Source organism: Brassica oleracea, chromosome C9 (assembly GCF_000695525.1).
Source record: "Brassica oleracea var. oleracea cultivar TO1000 chromosome C9, BOL, whole genome shotgun sequence".
In the NCBI taxonomy this organism is placed as follows: Eukaryota; Viridiplantae; Streptophyta; class Magnoliopsida; order Brassicales; family Brassicaceae; genus Brassica; species Brassica oleracea.
The window spans coordinates 51,314,377-51,328,608 of NC_027756.1; the positions used below are offsets into that span (position 1 = coordinate 51,314,377).

The window sequence follows — 14,232 nt, forward strand, 5'->3', positions numbered from 1 at the left end:
GCTGATAACGTGTTAAGATTTGAGAGAAGATTTGTGAGAATGTGTTGTATATTTCTTATTGCTTACACCACTATATATAGTGGTTCATACAAGATGGAGTCAAAGGGAGAATTAATTACAAAGATACTCTACATAATGACATGGTCGAACTCATAAAGACATAAGGTTGAATGGGTCTTCCATGTGGCTGGATGTAAACCTCCAATAGACTCTAGTCTTGAACTTGTATGGTTTAGGTTAGACCATCCACTTCATGATTCATAACAATTTAGATTTTGTTTTCGCTATTTTTTGCGTTAAAAAAAAGGTTTTCGCTATCTTTTTGGTGTAATTTTGTTTTGCTATTGATAACTGAGAAATAATAAAAAGACATTATTATTATTGTTATTGAATTTCTGCTTTGAAAATATCTTACACAAATGGAACATGATAATAGGTCCTCTGACTCCGCAGTGGAGCTAGAGCTTCTTTTTATTTTTAGAATGCAACAACGCAATAACACCTGGACGTGACAAAAATTGTAACTCAGTGGATTATAATTTCAGTTAGAACTAAAGCAACAACTCATGAATCAAACTTTCGAGAGAGAGGCGTGATCAGTGAGAAACTTCAGAGAGGTTCTCCATCAATCCATCTGTTGAACATAGGTGAGCACTGATCTGGACTATAAGCACAGGTGTGTCCTCCTCCCTGAAAAACCACACAACCAGATTCTCTTTCTTTTACCTGCAAAGGCTTTGGAGAAAAAGAAAGAAATGGGGTTTAGAAAATAGTGCCTTGATGGTTGCAAATGTCATCTTATTTGCGTAAGTCCTTGTATATCCACCGACTTGATAGCTACTCATCATCCAAGGTCTCCAGTCTTCAACAATGGAATAGTTGAGACCTTTGACCCATGCTTCCGTTGAAGAGAAAGGTATTCCCATATCGTGATCACCACTGTTCAAAAACTTCCAGATATTGAGTTTGTGACTTATACAACAAGAATGAATGATATTTAACTAATATTTGTGACATATCAACAAACAATAATCTTGCCTATATATGAGAGAGCGGAAGCCTTTACGACTGTTGTTCACGTGATATGGAATGGGACTATCAATATCATATGTATATGGAATGTTTTGGAAGTTGCATCGGGTCCATTTTCCTAACTCCTGCATGATGATATTGACATTGAATTGATCACTTTTTGCTGCCTTTGTTATATTTTTTTTTAGTACAAGAGAAAAAAAAAACAAAAGAGTTCACATATATAGGCACCTTTTTCACTCCTAGAGCTCTGCGTACATTTTCATCGTTTGCCCAAAAGGAAGCCAGAAATTGACCATAAGTCTGAGAAGGCCACAAAGAAATCAGAAATTTTCAAACCTATGAATATAAAAGATAACCAAAAAAAAAAGAAAAGAAAGAGAAGTCTTACAAAGCAGCTAGGAGGAGGCAATGATGGTGTATCATATCCTGAAAACTCCTTCAGTTCTCTTCTTCTACCGGTTTTGATGTTTGGTAAGAATTGTAGTTTTTGTGGTACGTAATCTACTGGGCAATTTGGTAACAAAATCTGCTCTGTGTATATCTCCGAGATACACTAATAACTCAAAAAAAGAAGAGACAAGTTAGTCTGTGGAAGATATAATAGATATTCAAGGAGTGTTTGTATTATAATCTTTACATTTTTATAAGTTTGAAGTTCTTTTACGCATTTTGCATTACTCGGGTGTACATCCATGTAGTTTCCTCCACAACTTTTTTCAAGAGACTGCAAAAGAAAAGTAAAGAGAAAAAAAAAGATTGCAACCATATAGTATGATATAGGTAGACAGTACCTCAAAGAGCTCATGCGAAATTAGTCCCATCGCATGAGCAAATGAAACTCTGTGATTAGTTTCAACTTTTAGGTTTGTCACAGGGTTTCCAAGAACATAGCCCTGCTCAAATTTAGGAAGATATTATTAATCTCAGCCGAATTATTCAACAAAAGAAAGAAAGAGAATAAAATATTAATACCTGAAGACTTATGAATGGTGTGAGACCTTTCTCATTTCCTGTTTTTCATATTGTATAATGTCATTAAGATCTCTGTTCTAAAATATACCGAAGCTCTGAAAAAGGCATAAGTGGTAAGTTAAAGTACCAAGTGAAATCTGATGCACAACTCCTGGAACAATGTGCCCAGCATATGAATCTCCACCAACGTAAAATGGACTCGATATAAACTCAGGGTGATCCACCAACCACTTTAGCAGGTAAACAAAATTAAAACACTTAAGAAAAAAACAATGAAGAAACTGGAATAACGCACACAAAAAAAAAATTAAACCCAACTCTTCTAAGGAATTGGTCGATTTGATGAAATTGTTTGGTGTCGCTCGCCTCAGAAGCAAGCGGAGTTTTCGCATAAGAATATCCAGTGCCAACAGGAGATTCCAATAATAAAATGTTAGCTACCTGAAAATATAAATTGTATACAAATTTGAAAAATGTTGTATTTAAATAAACATTGTTAAAAATTTTAGGAAAGAGAAGAACGGTTTTATGTAGAAACGTTGGTGTAATCGCTCACCTTTTAGCTACTTTTGACTACTACTAACAGAAGAGAACAAAAAAAGTTTGTTTAGTCTCTCACCTTTGTCCAAGAAAAAGATGCTAGCTCCAGAGGAGGCAGTGTCCCATTATACTCATCCTTTTTAAAAGCTAAAGGACCTGACAAAACCCATTTGAGGAAGAAAAAGATATCAACTGGAATACTTGTCTTAATCCTCCAAGTCTGATTTTATGTACGTAGATCATGAAATTTTGGTTTCCATTAAATAACACAACTCATCTGGTAACAATCAAAACCATTTGTTAGCTACCGTTTGCAAAGAGCAACGCAGAAAGGGAGCTGCATCCAGGCCCACCAGTGAGCCAAATCATGAGAGGATCTTTCTTTGGATTTCTCTCTGATTTTACAAAGTAGTAAAAGAGCTCAACATCCTCAGATTCACCAACACTCACATACCTTTTATTATTTTTCCATTTTCAATCCATATGCTAGAAATTAGAAATCAATAACTTTCTGATGATGAAAATTAGAATTAAGAGGTTGACTTTTATTACCCTGTCTCGAGCGCGAAAGGAAGAGGACCTTCAAAACCAGGAAGATACTTCACATGCAAAGAAGTAACAACTACATAATGTATGGAGGTCGAGATGCTCAACAGTACTAAGATGATGAAATGAAGATTTCTCATTTTTTCTGCTTCCTTGCGTCGCAAAGCAATCGGTCAAAGGAACCTTTAATCTCAAATGCTAATAGAGAAGAAAGAAGAATGATATGCTAATTAAAGAGTAGAGACCAATTATTTAGTAGAAAACCAAATACAATATCTATCCCAATATATAAAACACCAGTTAACTAACAGATAAAAATATAAAAATAAGAGACCAGTTAACGTGGCTAATTGAATAAAGGCCATTAATTGACTAATGCATATCAAGATATGATTTCAAAATCTTTTTTATATATTTTTATGTTAATGTGTATGTAAGACAACATCATTTACATTAAAATATAGTATTTTATACATGAGTGAAATTTTCTTCACAGAAATTTTAGTTTTAAATTAATTATCAATATAATTGAGAATATTTACAAAATTCAAGTCTTATAAATTTTAGATATACAATTTTTAATAAACTTAAGATAACTATATTTTGGTGATCATACTTTTTCTAAATTGTTTTAAAAATTTATGATTTTTTACCATCAAAACTTAAGTTTGATCTTAAACTAATGGTGGAAAGGAGAGACAAAGGAAAGAATGCCACTGTTATCTTATAATGAACTCTCGTACTCATTAGTTTTTTTACTATCATGCTATTAAGTTTACTAAACAAAGTTTAGATTACATGTGATAATTTTTGTATAAATTTTTTTACCTAATCAAATAAAATCATTTATTTATATTAAAACAAGACACATATAGCCCCGCCGGGACCAATGCGGACGACCTAATTTCTTTAAACGTTAATCATACTTTTTTTCTTAAATGTCCGATTAATTATGATATTACAAGATAAAAAATATTACATAGACGATTTTATAGCCGATAATTCTACCATCATATAAGAATGCATGTATGACTGCATCACTCCGAACCGTCTTATGAAATCCATGTTCGATGATATACTATGCACCATTGTGAAGACCTCTTGTAATTTTTTTTCCATGCATAATTTACGTTTTCTCTGTTTTGAACCCTAGTCCGGTAAAAGCATTAATCAACCTTTCCGTAAAAAAAACAGGCAACGTGACAACAAACAACCACTTATGTAAAGTCAGATCAGACAAAAAGAAAAGTCAACAATTCATAATTCCACTTTTCAGTAAACAACTCTTGGATTAGTTCTCTTTGATTTAGATACATGATTCTATTAAAATTTAGATAATTATGATACTATAAACATGAGTTGATCTATAATACGACTAAATTAATTATGCACCAACCAGTTATGAGATGATTAGCACATGTTATGAAATATGATTAATTAAATATTTAATCATGTTATATGATTAGATTAAATTAATATATTTCCCACGTTATCTCAATTAAAGTCTAAAGATCATGGATAAACTGAATAAATATTTTTTTGAAGTATAAAGAAACACTTAGCTTGATGGATGAATATTGACGACCGGAGAGAACGAATTCGATTTTATCATAAAGCATGATTATAGATTTATTGAAAACCAGATTAAATTGAATCTTATATATTAAAATAGAAGTCAGAACTTTGATTCATGTGTGATTTTTTTAAAAATGAACTTAATGGATCTATTCCTAAAAATTCATGTTACATTTAATCTCTAATCTTATCATTTAAATTTTGAACCTGCTAAATTTTTTTATTGGGCTATCAATAATTGGATTTAAACAATAGATGATTCATTGAATTTATAGATTGTATAAATTAAATAGATATAATTTAATGTTGTAATAATATATCTCCATATGTTAAATATTTAAATATTTATCGGTGTTAACTTTTAAAATTATAAAGATTTTTTTTTTAAATAACAAAATTATATTATCTAACAATGATTAATCTTTACTACCTTAAACCAATAAAAGTAAATTTTAAACTATATACGTAGTTTATTTTAAAAATTAAACAAAAACTAAATGTTTAATTATTTACTCGATAATATAGATCTATGAAGCAAAAATTTTAATTTTTTAAGAACTTTCTAAATTTGTGATATGTTACAATATCCTTGAATATGACAATAAAACAATATTTTATTAATCTTTATATATATAGTTACGATTTTCATAATGAAATAATAATCCATAAATATATATATAGAAGAAGATACAAATACATGTTAAGGTTTGAAACAATCTATTCAATGAAAAAAATATACCGTAAACTTATTATGTTTTAAAAATTGATAGACACATATATATTATAATATATACCAATTTAGAATTGAAAACAAAATATTTATATAAAAATAAATGAAAACAAAAACCCGCGCAATCTAGTGACTTTGTTAAAACCAAATTAAAACAGAAAATAACAAATTAACTTTGTTTCAAAATTTCACATGTATTTTTATATTTTTCTAAATATATTTTTGGATTATTATTTCATTATTAAAATCGTAACTATATATATAAAGGTTAGTAAAATATTGATTTATTGTCATATTCAAAGATATTGTAACATTTCACAAATTTAGAAATTTATTAAAAAAAATAAACTTTTTGCTTCATAGATTTATATTATCGAGTAAATAATTAAACATTTAGTGTTTTTTTTAATTTTTAAAATAAACTATATAGTTTAAAATTTCTTTTCATTGGTTTAAGGTAGTAAAGATTAATCATTGTTAGATATTTTTGTTATTTAAAAAAGAAAGTTAACATAGACAAATATTTAAATAATTAACATATGGAGGTATATTATTACAACATTAAATTATATCTATTTAATTTATACTATCCATAAATCTAATGGATCATCTATTGTTTAAATCTGATTATTGATAACCAATAAGTAGTTGGGGTAGGCTCAAAATTTAAATGATTAGATTAGAGATTAAATTTAACATGACTTTCTACGAATAGGTCCATTAGGTCCATGTTTTAAAAAATCACGTATGAATCAAGGTTGTGACTTCTGTTTTAATATATAAGATATATATTTGAATAAACAATAACGTAGAAAAGAGGCAACAAACAATAATAAGAGATCTGCACGTCTAAACTGGAGATGAAGCTAATAAGCTGAAGTCCTATGAGCTGTTAATAGAAGGAAAACGTTATGATGTTTCAAGTATGCAAGAACCCATTCCAGCAATCTACTTTTCACTCCACATCCAAGAGATGTTCCGGTTGATCTCGAGTTGGGGTATGAGTTTCAGTGCCACATACTTTAGCTTCAGCATGCAATGATGCAAACAACTATATACCTTTTGAAATATATTCTGGTGATTTTGCTCGGACTCAAAGGTATTAGTACTATTCTTGTTTCAGCTTAATAATGCCAACAAAGGCATTTTTTTGCTATTTCTCATTTCTTTTCTTTTTTCTCTTTTTTGAAAAAGGGCAATTATTTCTCATTTCTTTACTCTCAGTAGAAACTCTTTTACAAGTTTTCACTGCGTTTTGTTAATTTATTTGTTTTTTTAATTATCTCTTGAAAATCAACATACGCAAATCTTGTAATTTACAAAGAGAGGAAGGTAGAGTTTGGCCTTGGGTTGTCTGGAACCTATGGAAAAGAAGAATGATTTTTTGTTTGAAAATCGTTGTTTTAATCCACTAGAAGTCTCAGCCAAAGCTTTCAGAGATGCAGAGGAATGGTTTGAGGCGCAGGCCATTGAGAAGGAGTGGAATGATACGGAGAAGATAACCCAACCGGCACATGAGCGTCGATGGCATCCACCCAAACCGGGCTGGAAAATGTGTAACGTTGGGTTTATTTTTGATAACAACAAAAGAATTGCAGATGGTGGGTGGGTTTTGAGAAACGAAAGGGGTGTGGTTCTACTCCACAGTAGAAGATCTTTTGCAGGGATCAAAACGAAGGCTGAAGCAAGATTTGAGATTCTGTTGTGGGCTGCAGAAGGTATGAAAAGCCACAGACAGACTAAGATCATCATGGCTGGTGAATTTAGTGAGCTCTTTGGAGCAGTGCAGAGGTCAGAGGCGTGGCCCTCTTTTCTATTTCAGGGCACGGAGATAAGAAGAGAACTTTCAGGTATGGAGGAGTTTGAGTTACCAGTGGTTAACAGAAGTGCAAACAGAGGAGTTTTTTTCATTGCTCAAAGTGTTACAAATTTGGGGTTTGCTAACTCGTATGTGGCTGTGGGGCATCCTCCTTGGCTATTTGAGTTTTTTGTTAATGAAAGTCGTCTCCTCTGATCGTCTGTTAAGTAATTTTTGAGTTAGATAGCACTACATTTGGCTAGTGGGGTTCTTATGTGATTGGAGTAATGAGAGTTGTGGAGGAATGAGAGCTGTGGGTTAGTCCCTCCTTTTGATGTAGCGCCCACTTTGTTATGTTTTTGTGTACCGAGCCTTTAGATTGTAATGGTGTTGTTACCCTCGTGGTAACTTATGAAATGAATCCCTTTGACGGAAAAAAGAAAAAAAAAAAACAAGAGAATCACCAGGCTTGTTTGGGATGCAAAAATCGAGAATCTGTGATTTTTATACTATGTACTTGAGTACTGGAAAGGAAAGTTTAAAGCAAAGATCACGTGAATTCTCACCTAGTTTTTGGTGGCTTTCATAAAAAGAGTATATTATGCAGACATTATCATTGGGGCCAACGAACAAAACTTAATGATAGATTTAAATGGCGTGATTAACTAAATCATAGTAGTCAACAACAATCAACTACTCAAAACCATGGCTAATCAAGCACGCAATTAAAAACACTAACCGGCCCCACCAAACTGCTGCAAAAGTCCATCAAATCCATCACTTTCAGCTACCCTCACAGCTCCGTCACCCAAATCTTATCACTCCCAACCCATACTTAACCGCCACGTGTACCAAAACGCCGAGACAACCTGTCACGTTAGCATTGTCCAAACCCACCACCGTTTGTCCTCCCATGATAAAACAACCCACACGACTCCTCTCTTCTTCTTCTTCTTCAATTCCGAAAGATGGAGAAATTCTCGTACAACTCGTATCCAGACTCAGCCGAATCGTCTCCCAGATCTCGCGACGTCGATTTCGACAACCCTCCGCCGTGGGAGGACCAGCAGCAGCAACAGCAACAGACGAACAGCTACAAGGTGAAGTTCATGTGCAGCTACGGCGGAAAGATCCAGCCGCGCCCCCACGATAACCAGCTCACCTACGTTAACGGAGACACCAAGATCTTATCCGTCGATCGCGGCATCAGGTTCCCCGCTCTGGCTTCGAAACTCTCCGCCGTCGTCGGAGGCGGAGACGGCGGAGGCGGGGAGATCTCGTTCAAGTATCAGCTCCCGGGAGAAGATCTCGACGCGCTGATCTCGGTGACTAACGAAGACGATCTCGAGCACATGATGCACGAGTACGATCGGCTTCTCCGTATGTCCTCTAAGCCGGCGAGGATGCGTCTGTTTCTCTTCCCGTTGTCTTCTCCCGTCTCCGGCGGCGGGTTTGGATCGGAAGGCTCGACGAAATCGGATCGGGAGATGGTGAATACGATCCCTAACAGGCCGGAATCGGAGAAATCCGTAACCGCTCCGGCGAGTAACGCCGATTTCTTGTTCGGATCGGAGAAAGTAGTTGTAGCTCCACCAGCTCCACCGTCTCCGACGCAACAGATTATTCAGGATCCACAGATGTTCGTTAATCAACAGGTGATAACACCGGAGCAGCACCCGGCGGAGATTCAAAGACAGATCCATGAGTTTCAGAGGATTCAAATTAGAGATCAAGAACATCAACAACAGCAACAGATGCAGCAGCAGCAGCAGCTCCAACAAGAGGCTATGTACAGAAGAAAAAGCGAAGACGACCTATACTTCACTCCAACTTACGCTCAAAATCCTCCTCCTCCACCGACGACGGTGTCTCAGACGAATCAACAACCTCCGGTTGGTTACTGGCAAGGAAACAACACCATTCCAGGGAACAACATATACACAACGACGTCGCAGAATCTACCGGAGCAGCAAGTATACATGATTCCAGCTCAATCTCAAGCACCAGGGACGTTATACCATAACGTAATGAGACCACCGACACAAGGAAACCAAGGGTATTTCCCACCTGTTCAGCAGCGAGTCCAACAGCATCATCCTGATCCCTACATGGAGCAGCAGAGCCAGCAAGGCTACAACGTGGTTCAACCACCACAGCCAACGTATTCAGGTGGTCCACAAGTTATGAGTAGTGGTCCAATGGGTTTACATGAAACGCAGCCGTATTCGCAGATGGGGAATCCTGTGTACTATACAGTGGCTGGGGATGGTATGATGGTGCCACCGCAGCCGCATCAGCCTCAGTACCAGGGAATGGGTCAACCGGTTAGTGGCATGACCGGGCCGGATGGGAAATTGGTGGTTAACACGGCACCCAAAGTGTCGCAGAGTTCAGATTCGGTGTGAGTGTGAGCTCGAGCTGATGTTGATGTGAATGTCATGATCACATTGTTATCCATTTACTAATATTTATGTATAAGCGTTTGAGATCAAATTGGAATCTGAATGTGCTTGCTTTTAAGTTAGCTCCTTTTAGAGCTCTGTTTTAAATTTATAATAAATATGCTTCTGGACCTCTTTTCTCGTCGTCTCTTGTGCATCCATTGAGCGAGTGTTAAGATTCTAGCTTTTGTGCCTTAATTCGCTTGTATGACTTACTGTTGAATTACTTTATTGATTAAGACTATAAATCGATGTGCTTCATGTTCATACCATTGTCTAAAGTGGTCCAAAATCAAGTATGGACATGTGTTGTGCGAGAAAAAGAGCGTTAGGTGAGGAAGCATTGGTTCTTAAAAGATGAAAGTTCACACACTCTTAAATCTTTAACAAACTAACTAATCCACTGGACCCATTCTGTGTCTTATCATTCAGTTTTTGTTAAAGAAAAATAACTTTACTAAGCGACAATCATTTTATTGTCATCTTCTTAATAGATCATCTAAAGTCTTTGTCCGTATAATTGTGCTGCCATATTAATTACATGTCTCAATCCAGAACATAGTGTCCATGTAAAACCTAAATTGTCTTTGTCACGACGATTCAAATTGATTTTGTGTTCTTCCTCTTTTTTTTTTTTTTTTTGATAATCATGTGTTCTTTCTTCCTCTTTCACCCAAATTTATCTTATCAATTTGATTTCTTGTCTTTACATCCATTGATGTCGGTCAGTTTGGTTAGGTAGACCCAGGGCAGGCTCAATGGTTTCATGGACCAAGGGGCAAAAAAAAATTAATTTCCAAACTATTATTTTTTTAAAAAAAATTTGATAGATATTTTTTTTTCAAAATATTATTAAAAATAAATTTATAAAAGTAAAAAAATACTTTCATATAAAAAAAATCAGACCCTTTTTCTTATTCTTAATATAAAATACATGTATTTTTAAAAAAAAAAATCAGACTCTTATCTATTAAGAAATATAGGGCAACAGATTGGATCCGGAACGGTCGCACTGATTGCCCGCCTATCTAAGCCAGCCCTGGGTAGACCTTGTCCATGACTTTGATTTGTTAAAAGACTAAATCCATTCCCAGCTCAACAGTAATTAGTTAGTTTTCGAAAAAAAATCCTCCTTTGTGTATGAAAAATGAATTCTAAATGTGTTTATGTTTCCTAAGATTTTTGATGACTTAAAAAAAACTAATATTTTTGACTGTTATAAACTGATAATGATGTAAATATCTTTTGTTAAGGTAGATATTTGTGTTTCCAGTGGAAACACCATGGCCTAATAATCAAATTTTAAAAGCTTTTACATCTAATCCGGAGTTCGATTCTCGAAAAAACGTAATTTTTTACCGATGGTATAATGCAAGCTTTTTGGAAGTTCCAGCGTATTATAGGCAGAATTGTTCATTGTGGTCATGTGCTGCGGAGAAAGTATGTTTATCGGAGATATCGTACATGCAGAACCTTTTGCAGAACCTTTCGTCGATCCAAGTGTTATGGGGAGAGATATTAGATGATGGTGTAATCAATAATTTGATAAAAAAAGATATTTGTGCTCCCATTTTGTCAATTCCCAATCATAAATTCGATCGGAGACTAACGTGGCAAGTAACAAACATAAAATGTTGTTGACAAAAAAAAAAAAAACATAAAATGTTGTGGTTAAAAAAAACAAACATAAAATGTAAACTACTTGAGAAGAAACTCACGCGCATTAGAATCGCGTTGAGCGCGTCAGCCCAAAATCCATTAGACAGACAGACTAGGAGTGGGCGTTCGGGTTCAGATCTGATATTTCGGATTTTCGGGTATTTCGGTATAGAGGTATAGAACCTGTTCGGGTATTTCTGTACTTCGGGTCGAATTCGGGTATTTTTTGTTCGTGGTCGGTTATTTCGGATCGGGTTCGGATATTTAGATTTTGAAAAAAAAATTAAAATTAAAATTTTTCATTTCTCAAATTTCTTGTATTTAAAAATATAACTTTCACTTAACTAATTTTTTATTTTTAATAGATTAAGTGGTTAATATATTTGGACATAAAATTTTGAAACTAAAAAAGACATTAATTTGGTTATTGTTTTTAAATTTTAGATGTAATTTTTTGTTAATTCTTGAAATAAAAAGTTTGACATGCATTTTAAGAGAGTAACAAATCATTTTCTCCGTAATTCTATGTATATCATATGAACTTAAAGTATGTGTAGTATCAATATAAATATTTTATATAAAATAAGAGATGTAAACTAGAAATATATGGTTAATTATTCATATGTTCGATTATCTTCGGATATCTATTCGGGTTCAGATATTATCCGTTCGGGTCCGGATATCCAATCCCTCCTAATTCAATACTCGTTCGGATATTTTGCTACTTCGGTTCGGATTTCGTTTCGAGTTTTTCGGATTGGGTTCGAGTGCGGCTTCGGAGGGTAAAGTGCCCACCCCTAAGACAGGACCATAAATATTGGGCTTTTCCGCATAAATAAAAACTTCATAGGGTCGATAGCGCGTGATTAAGCCTTTCAGCGCTACCTATTACTTTTTCTCCTTCCATATTTAGCCCAAAAACCAAAATATCCTGGCCCATGCTTCTGTGTTATTTTATCAAATAGCCAACGATCAAAACATGAGAAAACCAACCTAAGAAACAAGAAAATAACTCAAGAATCCAATTTTCAGTTTCTTCTTCAATCACTCAAAGTATTATTCCCATGCCCAACCTGCATCTCCCTCAAGCGCGGTCTTAGAACTGGTAAACATTTTATTACATTCCAACCCCATCAATAAGGTCTTAGAACAAAGAAAAAGCCAACAAACATAAGTTTTCAAAGCCTAAAATCCCAAAACAAAAGCTAGACACTTGCTTTCTCAAAAGACAATGAGAGTTTAACAAACGTTTCTAACTCTCTTTTATTAAATCTTGTGCATCTCAAGGAAACTCTTACTGGAGACTCTGGTGGCTTAACCAAACAACGAAAAGAGCTTAGGGGAAATGTTGCTTCAATGGGTCAAGAGCGAGTGAATACTCTTGACAGTATGGTAAAGCGCGGCCAATGCAGTAACCGAGGTGATGATGGGGAGTTGCTGCTGTACATGGTAATGAACTTGGTAGAAAGCCGGGTAAGTGAGGCAGATCATACCCATCTTCAGGTAGAGAAGATAGCCGCCATAAAAGACTCCGGTCAAGTAAATCCCCGAGATTCTGTTGAAAATGGATAACATTGAGTTCTTCTGAGGCTGGTAAACCGTGAGGTGAGGAGATAGAGGGCGAAAGCTTTGGGGTTTTGGAGAAGTCTGGTCCTCCTCTGTCATCTTGATACCCTCGGCGATTGTAGACAACACGCGTCTTGGTGTTCCCACACCAAGAGCTCTCAGATGAGCTCCCATAGCATTCACAGTAGCTTTTGAATGCTAGAAGAATCGATATAAGGAACAACCAAGCACAATCATAAGTCTTAAACATTACAAAGGAAACCACAAAAATTTGGACAAAGACATCTTACCTCTCTCTCCTCTCTAACGGCATTGCTTATGTTGCTAGTTCCAAAACCAGTCCCAACATTTTCATTCACACCGGCTCTCGATCTATAACGAATAAAACACAGTCAAAAGCGCAACAACAGGGTGACTCCCATACGTTTTTTTTGCAAAGGAAACATATACCCGAAAGCTCTACACAAACTTGCATAGTTCTGACCAGTGTACGAACCCAATGAAGGTTGAGCATTACCAGCAAGCTGCAAAGAAGAACGTTTATCAAAGAACAGTTAAGAAAAACGTCTCTACCCATATCCAACATGGAAAAGAAGACCCCATCATCTGATTCTCATTAAGCGCCTCAAAATAAAAAAATTAAAGCTCATACGGTAGCTAAGTCTCTATCATCTTCTTCTTTGCTAACAGTCTTCAGATTATTCTGAGAAAATTTCATCTCTATTCCACAAAAGGCTATACAAATCTGTACCCTAATAGATAATCTCGTGTTTTCAATTTCTTTCTAAATCAACGATCAATACATCAAAATCTGCAAATCAGCATATCGGTTTCATATTCCATGAATAATTCCAGTGAAACGAAACATAACAGAGACGTTCATCATTGAAAACAAAAGAGGAAACGAAACGAATCGCAAATTTTCTCGATCTATCAGCTATTTAACCAAAAAGACGTACAGATTTGTAGACGGAAAGAGGCGCAGAGACGACGTCGCGTCGGCGGATCGATCGGAGAATAGCTGTGGCAGCCATCGTATGAATCGAAACCAGTATCTCTCTCTCTACTAGCTTTCCTGAGAAAACTCGAACAAGGGAAATGGGATCTCGATTAAAACCAACCCTATTTAACTAAAATAATAATAATTAGAGGGTAATCTGGTAAATTAAAATTCTCCCCAATGTTATCTGCACGTTCCACAATGTGTTGAAAAGTGGAATCCTCTCTTTAGATTAGCGGGTTTTCCCATACTTATCTTTTGCTATATCAAGTCCAGTTCACTACAAAATTTTATTCCAGAAACAGGCCCATCTCTCGCTGTGCTTAAGGCATTTTGAAGCGGAGGAAATAGAGTAAATTGCACTGAACAA

The 14,232-nt window shown here is 35.2% G+C and overlaps 3 protein-coding genes across 4 annotated transcripts; 1 reads left to right on the top strand and 2 right to left on the bottom strand.

Annotated features, from left to right (window-relative positions):
* Positions 1–422: 422 nt before the first annotated feature.
* LOC106318201 (serine carboxypeptidase-like 19) lies at positions 423–3,325 on the bottom strand. Its single transcript, XM_013756078.1, has 13 exons — positions 3,100–3,325; positions 2,856–3,001; positions 2,627–2,703; positions 2,326–2,448; positions 2,135–2,237; positions 2,008–2,045; positions 1,827–1,928; positions 1,673–1,759; positions 1,424–1,588; positions 1,264–1,335; positions 1,039–1,157; positions 777–939; positions 423–690 (listed from the first exon to the last, which is right to left on the bottom strand). The coding sequence occupies exons 1-13, from the start codon at positions 3,231–3,233 to the stop codon at positions 610–612; spliced, it is 1,410 nt and encodes a 469-aa protein (XP_013611532.1). The 5' UTR covers positions 3,234–3,325; the 3' UTR covers positions 423–609.
* Positions 3,326–8,058: 4,733 nt separating this feature from the next.
* On the top strand, positions 8,059–9,773 carry LOC106318199 (mediator of RNA polymerase II transcription subunit 15). Its single transcript, XM_013756076.1, has one exon. It carries the CDS (start codon positions 8,165–8,167, stop codon positions 9,599–9,601), a length of 1,437 nt encoding a protein of 478 aa, XP_013611530.1. The 5' UTR covers positions 8,059–8,164; the 3' UTR covers positions 9,602–9,773.
* A 2,617-nt stretch (positions 9,774–12,390) lies between these two features.
* Positions 12,391–13,996, bottom strand: LOC106313249 (succinate dehydrogenase subunit 3-1, mitochondrial). Of its 2 annotated transcripts, XM_013751014.1 has the most exons (4): positions 13,822–13,996; positions 13,313–13,386; positions 13,153–13,234; positions 12,391–13,060 (listed from the first exon to the last, which is right to left on the bottom strand). In XM_013751014.1, the coding sequence occupies exons 1-4, from the start codon at positions 13,894–13,896 to the stop codon at positions 12,650–12,652; spliced, it is 642 nt and encodes a 213-aa protein (XP_013606468.1). In that variant the 5' UTR covers positions 13,897–13,996; the 3' UTR covers positions 12,391–12,649. The 2 variants fall into 2 exon arrangements, with proteins under 2 accessions (XP_013606468.1, XP_013606469.1); XM_013751015.1 differs by lacking the exon at positions 13,822–13,996 and having other exon boundaries at positions 13,153–13,237; positions 13,312–13,376.
* Between the last annotated feature and the right edge of the window lie 236 nt (positions 13,997–14,232).